Genomic DNA, 19,270 nt, shown 5'->3' with positions numbered 1-19,270 from the left:
CTGCGTTTATATAAAGTGGCGAGGATTATGGCCTAGAAGCAAGTTATGAAGCAAAACGTCAATTAGCTTGGCGAAATGTATTATCGCGTTAATTAAATATTAGGTTTGATCAATATCAGAACTGCCCTGATCGACAACGGTATACGAATATATATCGAAACGTCGCCTATACAGTAATCAAAGACGTTTTTTAATCCATAAATTGTGTCTACTTTGTCAGAACAACTTTGATTAAGTTTTTCACATTCGAAAAGGCGGGTTTACTCTCTCCTACCCACTGTTTTTGCGGTCATCTCTGTACTTCTGCCACAGACCAGAGAGTCTGTAGACACATTTAGAGAAACATAGGTCGTGTAATTGTTAACTTCCTTCGAGAAAATATTCTAGAACGTGGAACTTGTTTTTTTACGTTCGTTTACAAAGTCTTCCATTAGCCGCTCAGTGTGGACTGATAAATAAATGTTTCTATTCTACAATGTCGAAATTTCTTTGGGCATCGACTACTCAAAAAGGCATAATGTTTACCTTCTAAGTATTCACCTATTGTAGCTACGTGATCAGGATTTGCGTTCCAAGACATACCCATTGTGTGAGTTAAACAGCCCTCTTGGTAAAGCTTTCGCTCGTCACGCCGAACACCCCGGGTTCGATTCCCCACATGGGTACAATGCGTGAAGCCCATGCCTGGTGTCCCCCGCCGTGATATTGCTGGAACTCTAGTGTCGTGTTGCACATTTGTATTGACTCTGTGTCGTGGAAATTTGGCATGGCGCTTGACACGAAACTTCATTGCAGATTGTCATTTTGTTTATAATGCTGGGCCTAGATTTTCGAAACGATCTTAGTTAAGATTAATCTTAACACCTTACGATCAAAGATAAGATATGTTAAGTTCAGGATAAGATACAGCTTCGAAACTATCTGAACCTGTCTTATATCGTACAAAGGTATGATATTTATCGTAACTCTGAGAGAGAACTCATTTGTGTTGGAGGCTGAAAAAGCGTGGTGTTTACCAATGACAGCACGGGGATTTCCCAGCCGCAAACAATAACACGGAGAAATAGCTCGGGGTAAATGTTCAGCTGATTGTTGTCAACTGGTCACATTGTTCTGCACGCATCTATTTCCGTTCTTCCCGGTGACATAAAATGTTTAGTGGCTCCCAAACTACCGTTCAATATATCAATTAGCAACACTGACCGATTGTATAGGCTTTGCATGTTTGTATACAGCATTTATTTGGCGTATAGTCTGGTGTGACAAGTCCATAGAATAGATCAGAAATGCGGAAAATCACGAGCAGCTCTGTACATTTATGTCGTCCATACGTAGTTGTCTATAGATGTATTGCGGCAAAAACAATATGACCATAACAACTGTATGTAATTCATTTGTAGTCACAGTTCACATGGACAGCCGTACACACCAACCTCTCAACAAAAGATTATTTATTTGGCATCCACTGTAAAACAAATGCGCATTAATGCATGTTGGCTACATTTATCACAACTTTCTGAACGTTTGCATGCTACAGTCATATTTATGACATCTTTGGAAATCTACGTATCAGGAATACAGGTGAGAATAGTTGCACATCTAGCTAGATTCTAGTCGTTGATGGGGCGGAGGGGTAGTTAGTTGATAAAGCGTTCGCCCGTCACGACGAAGACCCGGGTTTGAATCTCCACATTAGTAAAACGTATGAAGCCCATTTCTACTTCCCCCGCCGTGATATTGCTGGAATATTGCTAAAAGCGGCGTAAAACCATACGTACTCACTTTCGTCGTTGATGCTTTTCTTTGTAGCATATGTGTGTCATGTAAAGACATTTTTCGAAAAGAAAAAATGTTTAATATAGTGTTACTACACTATAGCTATTAGAATTAAAATAATGTGAGAAAAGATACTTTACTAGTCTTACTTGAAATGGTCTTCTCGCGAATGCGCCGTTGTGTAAGAACATGGCGTAAAAAGTCAAGGATGAAAGTAAGGGAAGTTATTCTAACTGACAATGATGAAACATTTGATCGAAGAGCAGACATTCAGTATTATTCAAGTCTGTAATACACTCGGTCGGTTTGACAATGCTGTCTGTGTTTCGTTCATGACCAAAGTCACGTTACTGGCGAAAACCCCAACATTACACCTTGAAACAAACAGGAAACAGCGCACACTTGAACTTATCATAATGTCAAGCGGGTTAATTTTGTTGCGTTGTTTATGTCTCCAATGTATTTCATGAGTAATCAACGGAGACAATTATCGTATCAAGCTGTTTGTGTGTACATGTAGGTTTGTGTTCATCTCGAAACTTAATTTGCCAGGTCCTTGCTGAAGAAAACTTGTTCTATAGGGTTACATCTGTAGCCTGTTACTTTCAGCAGGAAAGATCGCCACAGATATAAATAGCTAAAAGCAGTAGTGTACAGGGTAAGAGTAGGTTATTGAGGATCGTGTAAATGGAGAATGAATGCACAGGCCTTCAAGTGTTACTATTGTATTGTGAGTATATCACGTCGGTTGGCACCAATAATGGGATTCACACGTTGAACCTAGGCGGTACCTCCAGTCAGCCAGGAATGATAAAATCACACCATTTATCTTTATGAATCTGAATGATGTATGGTCAGCAGCTACCCAGTTTCCGTGGCGAAATGGCCAAAGGTGCCACAATTTACAACGTAAATGTCAGATCTTTTCTTTTGCTGCTGGGTTTAAAAAACATTAGACATCTACTTCTTGCGTTTTATTTACAGTGTTGAGCCCAACTCACCAACTGTATCTGAGAAAAAAGACATAGAGAATACTACACTCATTCTCGTTAGATACCATTTTTACGAAACGAGTGGACTTTCTATGGTATCTGACCGAGCGAAAGCGAGGTCAGATACCATAGAAAGTTCACGAGTTTCGTAAAAATGGTATCTAACGAGAATGAGTGTGGTATTTTATTTATTACCCACGTTAAATATATATTTAAGTGTAAATACATAACAACTTTCGTTCGTTGACAGACCAAACTGAAACCGGTTGCAAAATCTGGTTGCGCATGAATATTGATATATGACCAAATATGGGCATTGTTGACATGTTTATGCATACGCATTGACAACATGCGCCTGCTGTTCTGTTTGCAAACAAACCAGCACCGACGCTCAAGATCCTTTTGGAAGAAAGTCTTCAACTTATGGTAATTCAAGCGCCATGTTGTAAGTACGCAGGACACCGATAAGAAAATTTGAAATGTCACATTAGCGCCGCGCTTTAATATCGGACCAACAGTCGGTCACACTGCCGGGGTCCTGTCTGTGCAATCAAAATGGTTCGGTTTCCTTGATCTATCAGGTGAATTTATATCATGTTCGTACCATTTTGGAAGAGGGAAATCAGACTGTTCGCCAAAGACATTCATGTTAACTGTACCACCCTTCACTGAAGACGTGAAAATCAACAAACTCAAGTCTGCTTGCATGGTAGTGACAGCTTCGAAGGGCAAGGTCGCCACCGGAATAAGAAAAGACAACCGCGATCCACTCACAGCGTTTTACGCTAGAGATAGGGAATGTTACTGTTCACATTTGGGATGTTTGGGGCCACAAAATCAGAAGTCAGGCACACTTCCACGGAGTTTTCGAATGATTTTTATCGGAACTGTGAACTTTAAGTGATCTGGTCGTGCTGTCGTGTTCGTTCATTCATGAACAACACCTACCGAAACAGCGCCACAAAATACGCTTCAAAGGGGACACCGATGGCACAACCGGATCATCCCAAGTAAGTCTAGATATCTGTCCAGATAGTTTAAACAGACTTCATTTCACCACGCTTACCCTTTTACGTTAAATCAAATTGAAAGTTGCGAAAATGGTCGGGTGCGTCACGCTCAAGGGACGCGCTCGATCGGCAGTCGTACATTGTAAATCGATTTATAGATCTAGCTCGATTATACATCTGTAGGAGCTCTATGCATAACTTATATTGAATGCAAACCGAATTTGATGCTTGTGACTATCTTGTTTGGTTTAATAAAGTATTTGTAAATATCTCTCGTTCTCATGAATTTCTTCAGTTCTGCCTTGTAATCGCAAAATGAATGACGTCTCGCGATTTTTTATGAATGAAAAAAGTAGTCCCGGTGTGACAGAGGTCACGGTTATCCAATCAAAACGAATAAAACAAGGTCAACCTTGTACGACACACGTGTGACGTACGGATTTAGTATCTTACCACCTGTATCTTCACCACGTGGGTAATAAACTCATTTATGTTTCATGTGATACAAACACAAACAAGATTTCAACCAATACATTGTTACGTAGTATTTGAGCCACATGAACTTTAATCAACATATTGTTACTGACAATTTTATTCAATTGGAGTTCAATCGATACTGTGAAAGTATATTTGATACAAACGAATCGAACGGACACACCATTCGGGATTCCAGACGTACGGACTGGTTGGTTTCACGGCCTTTACGATTCAGATGAATCGAGAGGTTGTTGACGCACGATCAGAAACAAGTACGTTCATGTTGAACAATTACCCAGAAACGTTATCACAACGCCATATTTTTCTGTAACAGGAGGGTCCAACAGGTTTCTCACGCCCTTTTGCATACACACAGAGGAAAAGTATTTACTGTTTTGTTGTTTACTGCCGTGTGCCTTTTTTGCAACCGAGGTTGGTTGGTTGGTTTGTTGTTTAACGGTGCACTCAGCAATATTCCAGCTATATGACGGCGGTCTGTAAATAATCGAGTCTGGACAGTCCAGTGATTAATATTATGAGCATCGATCCACGCAGTTTGGACCGATGACATGCATCAACCAAATCAGCGAGCCTGACAACCCGATCCCGTTAGCCGCCTCTTTCGACAAGCATAGTCGCCTTTTATGGCAGGAATGGGTTGCTGAAGACCTATTCTACCTCGGATTTTCACGGTTCGGCAGCTGAGGAAACGAGTTTGGTTTAACATCACTTTGAACATGATTTTAGTGATATCACATCTTCCCGTGGCAAGGGAGTTAACTGACTCTTAAAGTTCAGTTTCCACTTTTACAGTCAGTTAACTCGCTTGCCCCGGGAAGATGGTGATATCAGGGCGTGTCAGCTTAATGTGGGAGGAAAGCCCGAAGTGATACGGGGCCTCCCGAAAGAAGTTCAATGTCTCACTAAAAGCATGTTGAGAGAAAGAGTGTGTGTGAGTTGGGTTTAACGCCGCTTTTAACAGTATTACAGTATATCTCGGCGTGTCAGCTCAATGTGGGAGGAAAGCCCCAAGTGATTCATGTCTCAAACGTTTACCTCTTCGATGAAACCCACGAGCCCGAGTATGGTGCCGACCCAATCTAGAAACATAATCGAGGCGAAACGGGATTCGAACCCAGAAAGAGGTTTTCTTCGTCAATGCAGACATTTCGAAATGTTATGTATGTCTTTGACCACACAATATCGGTGAAACCACGAGCATGAGCGTGGTGCTGACATAGTGAGGGTGATTTGAGTATTAAAACCCGCGACCATAGGATTCTGGCACCTCTAAGGGAGGCAACTGTACACAATGAATTCGGGATATTTGTTGACAATTATGTTATCGGTCTGTTGTATGATACTGAGTAATACCAGTACTCCCATTCAGGGGGGAGCGGTCGGGTAGCCTATTGGTTAAAGCGTTCGCTCGTCACGCCGAAGCCCATTTCTGGTGTCCCCCGGCGTGATATTACTGGACTTTTGCTAAAAGCGGCGTAAAAGCATACTCACTCACTCATCAACTCACTCACTCAGGGCTTCACAAAACGCTCAGTTTATCTAACGATGTAAGATTCATCCCTTTGTGTGAATTATTAATTGACTTTATTTTGCTACACTTAGTTCAATGAGTGAGTGAGTTTGGTTTAACTCCACTTTGTACTGTGTTAGCTATATCATGGAGTATCCGCTAAGTGGGGGAGGAAAGATCAAAGCCATGCAGACAAGGAAAAGGATACTGGTTTTACAAAATTCAAGTATCAGAGACGGACGGAATCTGTGATTTGAACCCATAGATCATGGCGCGCCAACGGACCACACTTCCTCACAGATATAACTTTTACGCAATTTTGAACAGCATTTCAACTGGATGTAGGATGAAAATCTGAAGTCATGCAGGTAATAGATCAGAGGTTTCTGGCACGCCTTAGGGACGATTTGCGGGCCTTAGACGCTTCTATAAAATGAAGACTATACATATTTTGACTTTGCGAAAATATTTCTTTTGGTAAGAGCCGGAATTCTTTTTAAGAACATCTTGCAACAATGTACTTTTGGGGGCAGGAAATATCTTTTTTTTTCATACTTCTGAAACATAATTGTTTGTTTCAATAATTGTCAGGAATTATTAATTATTTTGGATAAAATACTCTCTGCTGAGACGTTTTATATTATATCAGGTGTTTTTGCACTGCCTGGCATTAAAACAGGACACGTTACATTTTTTGTACAGAATGAAATTATGCGTTTTTAGCAAACTAATGATTTCGCCTGCAGTTATATTGGATGTTGTTTTTATGATAACCATCTTCCACCCAGTCAAGCAATATGACACTTTAACCCACTGAGGTATAACTAAGTAAGCTCTTTACGACTGAAGGAAAACATTCCTAAAGTTTAGCGATTTGTCCAACATGCAGTGAGTGAGTGGGATTTAACGCCATTTTGAACGTTATCATAGTGTTAGCCTGATTTGGTAGGATTTGGTGATGGAGGTCTTTGGTGTTTACCACTTTGGTGAAACACTTTTGAGACTCTGCTCACAACTACTGAAACACCCTGGACCGCACACATGCATCAAAACACGATGCACATATATGTTTGTTGAGAACACACACGGTTTATGATCGACGTATACACCAATGGCCAATACAGGTCGCCTCCATGGTTTAGTGGTAGGGCATCCCCCCGGAGAGCGGAAGGTTGGTGGTTCGATCCCCTGTCGCGTCACACCAAAACGGGTTGACGCTCGGTATTTAGGGGCTAAAACAAGGACTGGTCGGCTCAGAGTCAGCATACTGTGTCTCAGTGGGGTATTCATGTTAAACTGCGGCATGGTATCTCAGTGGGCTAACTTTATAAAATCGGCATTTGTCCGGTCACACACAGATCCTCCCTCTCTCATACATAGGTTTATGGTCAATAAGGCATTTGTCAAGATCAATAAGGCATTTGCCAGGACAAGTAAGGCACTTGTCAGACTTAGGTCAACCAGAAACATAAATCGATTTCCTTGCATCATAGGAATTTATCAATTAACAATGCAGTTCTTAAATGTTCTCAGATGTAATGAGGACCATATGTCTTCCGAGCATGTGATAAAATGCTTCACAAGTAAGAATAAGCCATTCGTGTATTTGCCCTTAATTCCATTTCAAGCCTCATGTTAGACGTTCTTCACGAGTGTCCAGTTTGAAACTGGGACTGGTGTCAGAGTAATTAGGATAATTATAAACTGCTAGGTCGGTATACAACATTTGAGTTGGCAGACAAACGATGTGCGCAGTGAAAGACTTTCTAGAACTGCAAAAGTTATCCGGAGTAATTTCTTCGAGGAAACACAAAATTCCACAACAAGAAAACACGGACAATATTAATATAAATGTACTCTGTGAACCTCTGTGAAGAAGAGTGAGTGAGTGAGTACGGTTTTACGCCGCTTTTAGCAATATTCCAGCAATATCACGGCGGGGGACACCAGAAATGGGCTTCACACATTGTACCCATGTCGGGAATCGAACCCAGGTCTTCGGCGTGACGAGCAAACGCTTTAACCGCTTGGCTACCCGACCGCCCCTCTGTGAAGAAGAGTTGTCGTCCCTAGCAATTTTGAAAGTGAATAATAATAACTGTTATCACCCAAATTGTTTAAATTATCACCCAAATAGACTGAACGTGCTGTTATCATTTTAGGTAATGAGATCTCGTTCAGTTGGACATCTGTCTCTACAGCTCAAGATATGGCGAATACTTACAAGACCGTCTATTTGTTTTGGCCTAAGAGAATATCTGTTACAGATAACAGGCAAATTAGGCCGTTATCAGTGAAGCGTCGTGTATTGACACAGCAGTCCTGAACATGGCGTCAGTGTGGATACTTGCCCTCTGTTTGGCTTTTACTAATGGCGGTGAGTGGATGTATTTTACATAGTTTAGTTACTTGTTTGTTTGATAGTTTTACTATTTTTCGTTTATTGTGTAGTAATTGTTTATAAAGAAGAAGAAACTTTTCCGAGTTTTTTTTACCGCACATTAATTTGCTTCTTAAAATTTATTCATTGTAACTATTGCATCGCTGGAGCGTAGTTTGCAATTATTAAACGCACGATTACAATATTGGAGTTTGATAAACCGTTGAAGGTCTGTGATTATTAAAAATAATTCCATTTGCTATTCAAATATCTTCAGCAGTTGTTAACGACTGCCAAAATAACTGAAAGAAAATACACCGACACACCCAATACACATTCATGTGAAGACCTCCTCGACACACGTTGAGTTTAATCGATTGAGTGATTGAGTGAGTTTGTATGGTTTTATGCCGCTTTTTGCAATATTCCTGCCACTTCGACGGAGGACACCGAGAACGAGCTTCACACATTGTACTCATATAGGGATCGTACTTGGCTCTTCGGCGAGATTGGCGATCTACGCAGCTACAAAACTGCTAGACAATATCGTCGGTTTCATCTTTACGAAAATAGTTGGGTCACACCTGTGCAGAACATAAGATTTATTATTATTATTGCAAATGTGTGTGCACCGCCTCAAAATTGCTGGAATATTGCCAAAAGCGGCGTAAAACCATACTCACTCACTCACTATTATTATTATTATTATTATTATTATTATTCCAGAATGGCCAACCTACATGCGTATGTTCGACTACCTGAAGGAGCAGAAGAGTAAAGGATGTCCTCCCACTGGTATGAGTTTCAGATATAATATAGTCGACTCCGGATATCACGAATGCGGATTTAGCGAACATTCGGCCACAACGTTTGTTTGATGTAAAAACGCCGCACTCAGCAGTATTCCAGCCATGTGTCTGTACATAATCGAGTCTGGACGGGACAATCCAGTGATTGACGTCATGAGCCATTGAGATACGATGACATGCACCAATCAAGTCAGCGAACCTGACCACCCGATCTCGTAAGTCGCCTCTTACGACAAGCACTTACTGTTGCTGAAGACCACTTCTAACCCGGATCTTCATGGGCTGGCCACAACATACTGAATTCTTAGCCTACAAGAGTGGTGTACATAACGTGCTATGCAGCAATAGTATGCCGCGTGTTCCTTGCCGTTAGTTCTATCGGGAGATGAGTGTATCGTAAAGTTAAGAAAAGTCGGACTCTAGAACCTGCATTAAGCCACAGTCAGCGATGTTGTAACTAAATCACAACAACATGTTAATAATCGTGTCGCCATGACAGACAGACCAGCAGTTTCTCGGTGAGGTGAAATGGGGTTTAACGTCGTGTGTTTGCTTGCGTGCGTGCGTGCTAGTCCGGACTCATGAGGGTTAATGACGGTTAGTGCTAGCCCACTGTGATACCATGTCACAGTTTAACATAAAAACCCTTCTCGGACACAGTATATTGACTCCGAGCCGACCAGTCCTTGTTTTAGCCCCTAAATGCTGTCAGGCAGGGTAACAACAAATTCTTTATTTTGAGTATTTTGGTCCTACGCAGCCTTCCGCTCTCAGGATAGAGGCTCTACGTGTTGGACTCATGTGGCACGATCTTTGTCGTTGGGGAGCCAGGACACACACTGTTCCACCCTGTCCTCATAGGGAGTATGGTTTTAGGCAGCTTTTAGCAATATTCCAGCAATATTACGTCGGAGGACACAAGAAATGGGCTTCACACATTGTACCCATGTGGGGAATCGAACCCGGGTCTTCGGGTTTAACCACTAGGCTACACCAACACCCCCTGTCCTCATAAACCAGCTTTTGCCAGCTGTCGACATATCTGACCTGAGGTTCCCCCCTCAACCCCAACAGATGGATACTTTTAATTCACAGCAAAAATCTGAAGTAAAACTATTTTAAAAAAATCATGATTCAAAATTATGTTTGTTCCCCCAAATCCCCTTACATACGTATTACCTGATGCAATGCGAGCGAGACAGCACCCGTGCACGAAAATAATGGGTAAGAAAAACATACAGTTTTCCAGCAACCCATGCAAGGCGACTAACGGGATCGGGTGGTCAGGCTCGCTGACTTGGTTGATGCATATAGCTGGAACACTGCTGAGTGTGGCATTAAACAAACAAACAAACAAGCAAAACATGTTGAATGTGTTAGCCGAGTAATCATGGTAATAAAGCATAGTTATGTCATGTCATCGTAATGCACTTGCGTAGATCGGTGCTCATGATATCAATCACTGGATTGTCTCGTCCAAACTCGATGGATTACAGACAACCGTCATATAGTTGTCATTTTGCTGAGTTCGGCGTTCAACAACAAATAACGATTACGTACAGCTCCAATTTTGATTGTGAAACTGTAATATTTCATATTATTTTTTGGGATCGAAGCCCGGTTCGCCCCGATTATGTTTCTAGGTTTGTCAGCACCATACCCGTGCTCGTGGGATTCACAGAAGTGGTAAACGTCTGAGACCTGCATCTCTTAGGGCTTTCCTCCCACATTAAGGGACATGCCGCGATATATCTGAAAAGCGGCGTTAAACCCAACTTCCCCTACTCACATATATTGCTTGTACACACATATCGAAAGAGAAAGAAGAGACAGTTAGAGAAATCACTGTAAAAGGTCGAGTGGTAACTATTTCAAACGGAAGACATTTGCGCATTAACCACATGGACATCAAGGGTCCTCAGTGTATACTTAAAACACCAGAGAAGTTTGTGTCTAATGGGGCATGCTGATAAACAGGCAGTGCCTTGCAGTCATTTGACAATAGATGTTATCAGTCTAACGTATCTTCTGTATCAAGGAATCACCTTCTCCAGGGTCATGAATAAATAAAGTAGAGAAAAAGATCATTCTTGAAATTGAAGGCAAGCCCCAGTTCTTGATTCTTGGGATAAACTTGTCGACATGAGTGAATTGTGTATTTGGCTCGTCATTGATACACAGCTACATCACGAGGGGGTTGTTATTACTCCAGTCTGGACCAGAGAAACAAGTAGTTGACAATCAGCCGTGTCAGCTAAAAGATATCCATTTATTTATGATATATTGTTTATTGACAAAAAATATCTACAACGCTATGGTTACACCACAAGTCACTAATGTTCGCAGTTCTTTCTGACTTTTCATATGGTTGAATTAAGATATAACTTAAGTCAACTTCAACGTATGCATGACCAGATCGTTTAATACATGTATCTAAATCCGTTTTGCAAGTGCTGCGGTAAAAAAATAAATCCGAATGGGACATTTTATATCTCTTGAGACCTACAGTGGGTACCCGGGTAGGGTCGGTAATAGGGGGATGGGCACCCGGGTAGTAAATTTGGACTCGTCCCAGCCCTACATTGTACCCATGTGGGGAATCGAGTCCGAGTCTTCGGCATGACGAGCGAACGCTTTAACCGTTAGACTACCTACCGCCGCTCTAGACTACGTATTGGGGCCACTTAATACGTATATATGAGTCAGGTAGTAGGTACGATGGTGTGAGTTGAGGGAGTGACCTTTTAGCAATTATCCAGAAATCACCATCGGGGGACATCAGAAGAGGGCTTCAATCTTTGCGTGCCCTTTTAAGGAATCGATCGTGGCAGGAAGATCGAGCACTTTAACCACTAGGATACCCACTGTATGGCTAAGAAAGAAATCCAACTTGGGCCATTCATACCAATGGGCGATAATATATAACAGAAGCACCCGTTCAAGTTTGATAAAACAGCATTACCCAGATCAAAGCCAGGAGCTGGCGTTCAGCCATTCCAGATCATTCTAGATCTAGATCTTTAACCTAGCCTGACACATCAGTAGGCTGTTAGAACACGCACGTTCTGGTGGTGGATAGGATGAGGTGGGGCGGGGTTGTGGTTGGGGGTAGTGGGTTTGGGGTGGGTCGGAGAGTCGGTTGCATAATTATTACTTTAAAGTATTTTTCCGGACAGTTTGGGATTTCTTTTCCGATCCGCCACCCCCTGGGCCACCGAGTTATTCTAAATATGTACATGTTTAGAATACTGTGCTCCAAGTAAGGCGGGCTAGCATTGGCTGGTGATGTTTTATAGCCCCTACCTCAATAGTTTAATGTTGTCTATATCGAAATGATTTTAAGTTTTTGAACCTTGTACTGTTTAAATCTTTAATCTTTGATGCATTGCTAATGTGTTACTCCCCATTACAGACTTGTTCATCTATATCATTAGTCTCGCCAAAATACGGCTGCAGTATTGCCGATGTGACCTGACATTCTGACTCAATCTTCTGTTACAGGACAGTTGGACTTCCTCGCACCCGTCACGGTCGCTGCCGTTGATAGCGGGGCGAGCAATATCGCCCCGTCTGGTCTGGCTTCCAGCAGGAAACACCCAGGAATCCTCTACTTCGTCAATGATGCTAGTGTCGGGGGCACAAATATCTTCGCCATTGATGCATCGACTGCTCAAATTGTCGGTAGGTCCTCGTGGACACAAAGCATCTGAAACATTCTTTGCATAAGAAATATTTGTGTATTTTAGTGTTCCTCGCGAACACCTGGTGTTTACTGCTATTTTGCCTTTTACGGTCAATGAAATCTGTTTCGGCGGAATATCGAGACTGGTATATTCTCTGGCATTGACGTTATATGATTATATATTGTATAGTATTTTGCGGGTAACCAAGATATATTTTCATAATTGAACATAACAATGCCTGTGGTCCTAAAGCATGGCTTCGTCCCAGTGACCGTGTCTTGTCTAGGTCGCGACATATAGGACCTTGACGCTATGCATTCAGACTGCTATGAACTGCAGACAGTATTTAAGTCACATCAAGGCGTGTCGGCTTGATGTGGGAGGGAAATATGCAAGGAAGCAGCTAGGCCTTGAAAAGGATGCATATTAGAACTTTGATGAAACCCACGGGTACTGGTTTGATGCTGGGCTTCAGACGACTGGGCCATCCATGCCCTACCTTAAAGAAGTAACAAGCATATTCTCAGTGTTCGTGTTTAAAACACTGCCATATTATTAGATCGGAAAATCTTCTGCAGAGAATTTTTTTATTTATTTATTTTCGTCTCTAAAATAAGCTATATTTACGCGTATCATAAATAACCCGGGGTCCACAGTTATACACATTCTCAGAATTAAAAGTTACTTCTATGTGTTGAAATTAGAGAATCTCTAAGGTACTCTAATGGCAGAGAACTTTGTTAGCGAGCAAAGAGCATTCTAAAGAAATTTGTAAGAATCTGTATTACAAGCCTCATTGTCCACGGCAATCACTGACATGTGTCTACATTGTAAACCTCAGGAAGTATTGACATCAACGACGCCACAAACGATGACTGGTCCGCCGTTGCAGTTGGAAAGTGCCCTCTCGACGTCGACATTGATTCCGACTGCATCTATGTGCACGACGCCGGAGACACGGTGACACCAGCTAAGGTCATCTACGTCGTTAGGGAGCAATCTGACCCTCGGACTGACGTCAGCATTGTAGCTGATAAAATTATTAGTTACACTGACGTGTGGGTAGTTGTTTGCTTATTTGTTTGTTGTTTAATGCCGCACTCTGCAATATAACAGCTATATGAAAGTGTTCTGTAAATAATCGAGTCTGGACCAGACAATCCACTGAGTGACATCATGAGCATCAATCCACGCAATTGGTATACGATGACATGCATCAACAAAGTCAGCGAGCCTGACCACCTGATCCCGTTAGTCGCCTCTTACGACAAGGATAGTCGCCTGTTTCGGGTCGTTGAAGACATATTCTAACCCGGGTCTTATGACACTGCTAGTCGTAGCAGTAGTAGTAGTAGTCGTAGCAGTAGTATTTAGTTGTTGGTTGGTTGTTTATCGCCGTACTCAGCAATATTACAGCTATATGACGGCGGTCTGTAAATAACCGAGTCTGGACCAGACAATCCAGTGATTGATAGTATAGCGAGTCAACTACGTGTAGTAGTTGTTTAGTAGTAGTAGTGGCGGTGATGTTGTATAGTTGGTTTGTTGTTTAACGCCACACTCAGCAACATGCCAGCTATATGACGGCGGTCTGTAAATAATCGAAATCATCGAAATTTCAGAAACTGCTTAAACAAATATTTGTGTTCCACTGCATCCGATTTAATTGTGTTAAAAGTTGATATCTGTAGATGTTACATAATTCTTTTCTACAGACGAGGTGCTTTGGGTGCGTCGGAAACCATATTTGTTGATGGCCACGGCAATATCTTCTTCTTCGACGCTGCTGGGGGTAACAGAGGTCTTGGGGCCATTCTGTACCGTATTGAGATCAAAAGCGGAGTTGCCACGGCACGGGGTGTTCAGAAATTAGACCTCGCTACCACCTTCACGAAGGGACCGAGCGCCGCTAGTCTGTCTGCGAGCGGTTGCGAGCTGCTGGTGAAGACACGGGACAGGGTATACTACTTTCCATTCCGAAATGGTCAGATCGAGGCTGAGCACCTCAGCATTCTGCCTCAATTTCCCAGAGAGGGCTACAACGGTATCACGTGGCAGGTGAATGAGACCGGGTTCTACATCGTAAATGGAGGCGATCCTGCGGACCTCCAGTTCAGCGCCCGTGGGAAAGGGCCCCGTGAGTATATAGTCAACGGTTGTTGGTAGATTGATTCATTGATTGATTGATGTTTAACGCCGCACACAGCAATAGTACCGCTATATGACGGCGGTCTGCAAATAATCGAGTCTGGACCAGACAATCCAGTGATTGACATCATGAGCATCCATCTACGCAGTTAGGATACGATGACATGCATCAACCAAGTCAGCGAGTCTGACCACCCGATCCCGTTAGTCGCCTCTTACGGCAAGCATGGGTTGCTGAAGACCTATTCTACCCGGATCTTCGCGGATCTGTTGGTGGTGTGGAAATGCGTCAGCACTGTACCCGCGATCGCGTGTTTCATGACTCACTCTTTTAATCCACCAGATGCTAGGTTTAACTATGGACAAGCTATTGGTATCAATGACGGGGTCGACGGTATCGCAGCGAGCAGAGACCATGCAGGCTTTAACTACGTGATTCGTTCTGGGAATAACAAGATCATCATCATGCAGGAGTTCCAGTTCCAGGAGGTTGGTGAGGTAGACTTTGGAGTGGTCTTCACAGACAGACAGGGTATATCGACTGGGAAATGCCCAACAGTCCTGGGAAATATTAACTGTATCTATGTCCAAGACGGTGGAAGCAATAATGGCGGACCTGCCAACTTCATCTATGCCATCCCTGAACCAGCTGACCCGTTCTCTCTGACGACTATAACACCCGGCCCCGGCAACTTCATCCAATACACGTATGTATGGCAGCGATCTTTTTGGGTTAATTCGCACAACAAAAGGGGGCACGGGTGGCCCAGTCGTCTTAGCCGCCACGATTCCCTGTTATTGTGGGTTCGAATCCCGGTTCGGCCCGATTATGTTTCTAGGTTTGTCAGCACCATACCCGTGCTCGTGGGTTTCACCGAAGTGGTCAACGTCCGAGACCTGCATCACTTCGGGCTTTCCTCCCACATTAAGCTGACACGTCGCGATATAACTGGAATACTGTTAAAAGTGGCGTTAAACCAAACTCACTCACTCTTTCGACAAACTTAATTTATGTTGACAAACATAAGTTGGTGTGTGTGTGGGAACATTGCTAAAAAGATTGACTAGTTTGTTGAGTTTGACAAATCGGTCTCTGCTCTCACAAATATTTTGACCAACATTTTAATGTTTTCAAACTCGATTTCACGTGTGAATGGTTTCCAAACATATGTTAGCCATTTACAACCAATCTGATACTGCTATAGGTATCATACGAATATTCACCTCTGCTATATAAATGGCGTCGGCATTTGAGAGAATAGAGGGGGAGGGGACTAAGGGAGAACAGCGTGTATTTGTCGTGTGGAAACACGATTTGCCAAACATTTTGGAGTTTGACAACCTGTACTTGAATGATTGTGCTGCCTATGTGAAGCCGCTTCTTAGATCTTACCATGTTGTAATTTGGGGTGTTTGGGGGCGTGGGTGGTGGGGCGGGTCCTTTTGTAGGGTGGGGTTGAGGGTCCTCCATTAAGAGAGAAGTCCCGAAGTAGGGGATTAAAAACATGAGATGCCACATTACACTGTCTTCGGGCAACTTTTCTTGACGAAATACTGAACAATTCGGATACAAGTCCTTGAATACGGAATCAGTCGTAGGATTAGTCAAAATCCAACATATAATTTCTCATATAACCAAAGTTTTGTCATATGGCTGCTCCTTATAAACTATGCCTTAAATTTTGATTCTATGAGACTTGCTACAATGTAAAAAAATATGAACATCCCAAAATAAAATGGCTCATCATTATTAGCTACGGGGACGATGGAGGTGCAAATTGTTAAGAAACAGTAAGCTGATGTCGAGTTTTCACCCTTAACTCAGATATTACAGACATATTATGAAACATTGACATCATTATATTGCCGTCTCGGAAAAAAATCAGGGCAATAGGGTCTGCTCCCCGACCTGAGTTATTTCTCTAAAGCTCTAAATCTCTATCCCATTTTTGCGAAACACGCAAGGACGGACATGATGCTGAAAACAGGATGTAGGTTAAACGGGGTGGATGCAGCATTTACATCAGAAAAAGGTGATCCTACCGGAGCCATTTTCATCTGTGAGAAAAGCCCGAAGTGATGCATGTCTCAGACGTGGAACCTATAGGTGCATGGGTATGGAGCTGAAAAACCAAGAAACACAGTCCGGGCGAACGGGATTCGAACCCACGATTAAAGACTTCAGGCCTGCCTGATGTGCACATCAAACCACTGGACCACCCATGAACAATATATTTTTATCGTTATTATATTTACAGATTAAAATAAAAAATGCAGGAAAGAGGGTTAGCTGATCCTGGCACGGTCAGGCTGGTTAGGCTCATTATCAGCTCAGGGCCCTTGCCCCCTCTACACGCAGCCCAGACAGCTGGGACTTCTCCAAGGAAGCGCTGCCTAGTCGAACCCATCCAGAGCTATTCGGAGAATGGGAAGACTCCCCAACACTGCAGCCTTCTACAATACCAAGATTGTCAGAAGGGCTGTATTCGTGGTAGCAAACCCGGGTACTCTCCCAATGTCAGTCAACAGATTGGGAGGTACCAAACCTATGGGGAGTCGGACAACTTGGTACTTGGGATGCAAGCTTGACATTTCGTAAGCGAGGTCAGCATATTTGCCATGTTTTCCTGAATCTTGTCAATCACATTAGTGTCAAAAGGAACAGAGAATTCATTGAGATATATGATTTCATGGGATTTATCAAAAAGGACAAGATCAGGTTTGTTGGCCTGGATAGATCTGAAGCTGTTTACGGGCCTATTCCAAAGAATTTTGTATTTATCATTTTCCATGACGCCCTCTTCATTTTCTGGGTCGTACCATGGATGGACCTTTCTGTCAAAACCACAAGCACGGTGGAGACTGTAATACAATGATCGAGCCACGCCATCATGTCGCTTAAGATACTGTGCTGATGACAAAGCTGGGCATCCACTGACAATGTGTTGGACAGTCTAATTAAATTCATTGCATATTCTACATTTCATATTTACAGTTTAGTGTGGGAAGTGACTGGTCCTGAGCAGCAAACAGAAATCCTTCTGTTTCACCTTTCAGGGTTGTTCTTCTCAACACACTGCACATCAACTCGATACTGTGGTCTGGGCCGATTTGATATGGCACTTCGCTTGGTTGACACTCATTTCTGTACCGTCTAGCAGTACAGAACTTTCAACAAAATCAACATTGACATTGAGATTATGTCCCACATACTTGGCTCGTTTAAGAAAACTATGGAATGCCTTGTTTTCATCACGAGTCTTAACATGCTTCACGAGAGGATCGTCAAATATCAAATTAAAATTATTGTTATTATTATTATTACAAAATATCAAATGAACACAAGATGATTTCTATTTTCAAGATATCCTGGAACTGGCTCTGACGCCATCATGGTCGACTGCACAGGCGACATCTACATTCTTGACAAGGGCCCAGCCGGTGGCACTTGCGGCGTGTACAAACTAGGCTCCGACAACGTTGGAATACTCGTTGGTAGCATACCGGTACAGTCCTCGTTCGGCGGCCCAGTAGGAGCCGACATATCACCTTGCTGTGACGAAGTCATTATAAAACTGTTGGAGAACGTTCTTCTGTATCCCATCAACGGTGGCACTGTGGCATCAGCCCTGGCAGCTGGGCCACTCATTCAGCCGTATGTACAAGAGTTTGACGGGTTGAGCGTCGCTTTTGCTGATGACTGTAGGTCGTATCTGACTGCCCCTCGGAGCACTGCTGGACAGCTGAGGCGTTATCGCCGAGTTGAGTGTTGTGATAAAAAGTACTGAATATTAATGTAATAAACGATGTTACGGAAGTTGTGTTGTCGTTTATTAAGCAATGACTCCAGATATTGTGGCACCTGCACAGGCCACACACCTGGACCCACTTGCTTAAAGCTATCTTAGCGCTAAGATGATCGTAACCCCCATGCTTTAACATAGGCTTACAAGCTGAGCGCCGCTGGCGGCGGAGTGTGGGTGGATGGATCAACGCGTACTGCAAGCTGAGAGTTTAAAAAGTTCAGTGAGAGAATTGGGCAGCACAAGGGCATATTTTGACTACTAATGTTCCCCCGTTGATGGTAATACAATATTTCAAGAGTTTTAGTTACTGCAAAGGGTTTCAAAAGGAATGTGTATTTACGAAACGTTCAAACATTAGCACTTTTCCAATGACACCAACTACACGTCGGTTCGGGCTACTGGACTCATTTTGAGATGAAAAAAAGCCCCGTTTGTTTGTTTGTTGTTTAACGCCGCACTCAGCAATACAGCAGCTGTATGACCTCGATCTGTAAATAATCCAGCCAGGGCCAGACATTCCGTTGATTTACATCGTGAGCATCGATTCACGCAGTTGGGATACGATAACATGCATCAACAAAGTCAGTGAGCCTGACCACCCGATCCTGCTCTTACCACAAGCATAGTCGCCCCTCATGACAAGCATGGGTTGCTGAAG

General features: G+C 42.8%; 1 protein-coding gene across 1 annotated transcript; it reads left to right on the top strand.

The window, feature by feature from the left end:
- Positions 1–8,114: 8,114 nt before the first annotated feature.
- LOC139445383 (uncharacterized) lies at positions 8,115–18,594 on the top strand. Its single transcript, XM_071226523.1, has 7 exons — positions 8,115–8,163; positions 8,893–8,961; positions 12,477–12,656; positions 13,500–13,716; positions 14,374–14,795; positions 15,150–15,513; positions 18,171–18,594. Exons 1-7 carry the CDS (start codon positions 8,115–8,117, stop codon positions 18,592–18,594), a joined length of 1,725 nt encoding a protein of 574 aa, XP_071082624.1.
- Positions 18,595–19,270: the final 676 nt, after the last annotated feature.

The sequence above is a fragment of the Haliotis cracherodii genome, unplaced genomic scaffold (genome assembly GCF_022045235.1).
Source record: "Haliotis cracherodii isolate W230 unplaced genomic scaffold, xgHalCrac1.p SCAF_6, whole genome shotgun sequence".
In the NCBI taxonomy this organism is placed as follows: domain Eukaryota; kingdom Metazoa; phylum Mollusca; class Gastropoda; order Lepetellida; family Haliotidae; genus Haliotis; species Haliotis cracherodii.
This window is presented reverse-complemented; position numbering and strand designations above follow the sequence as displayed.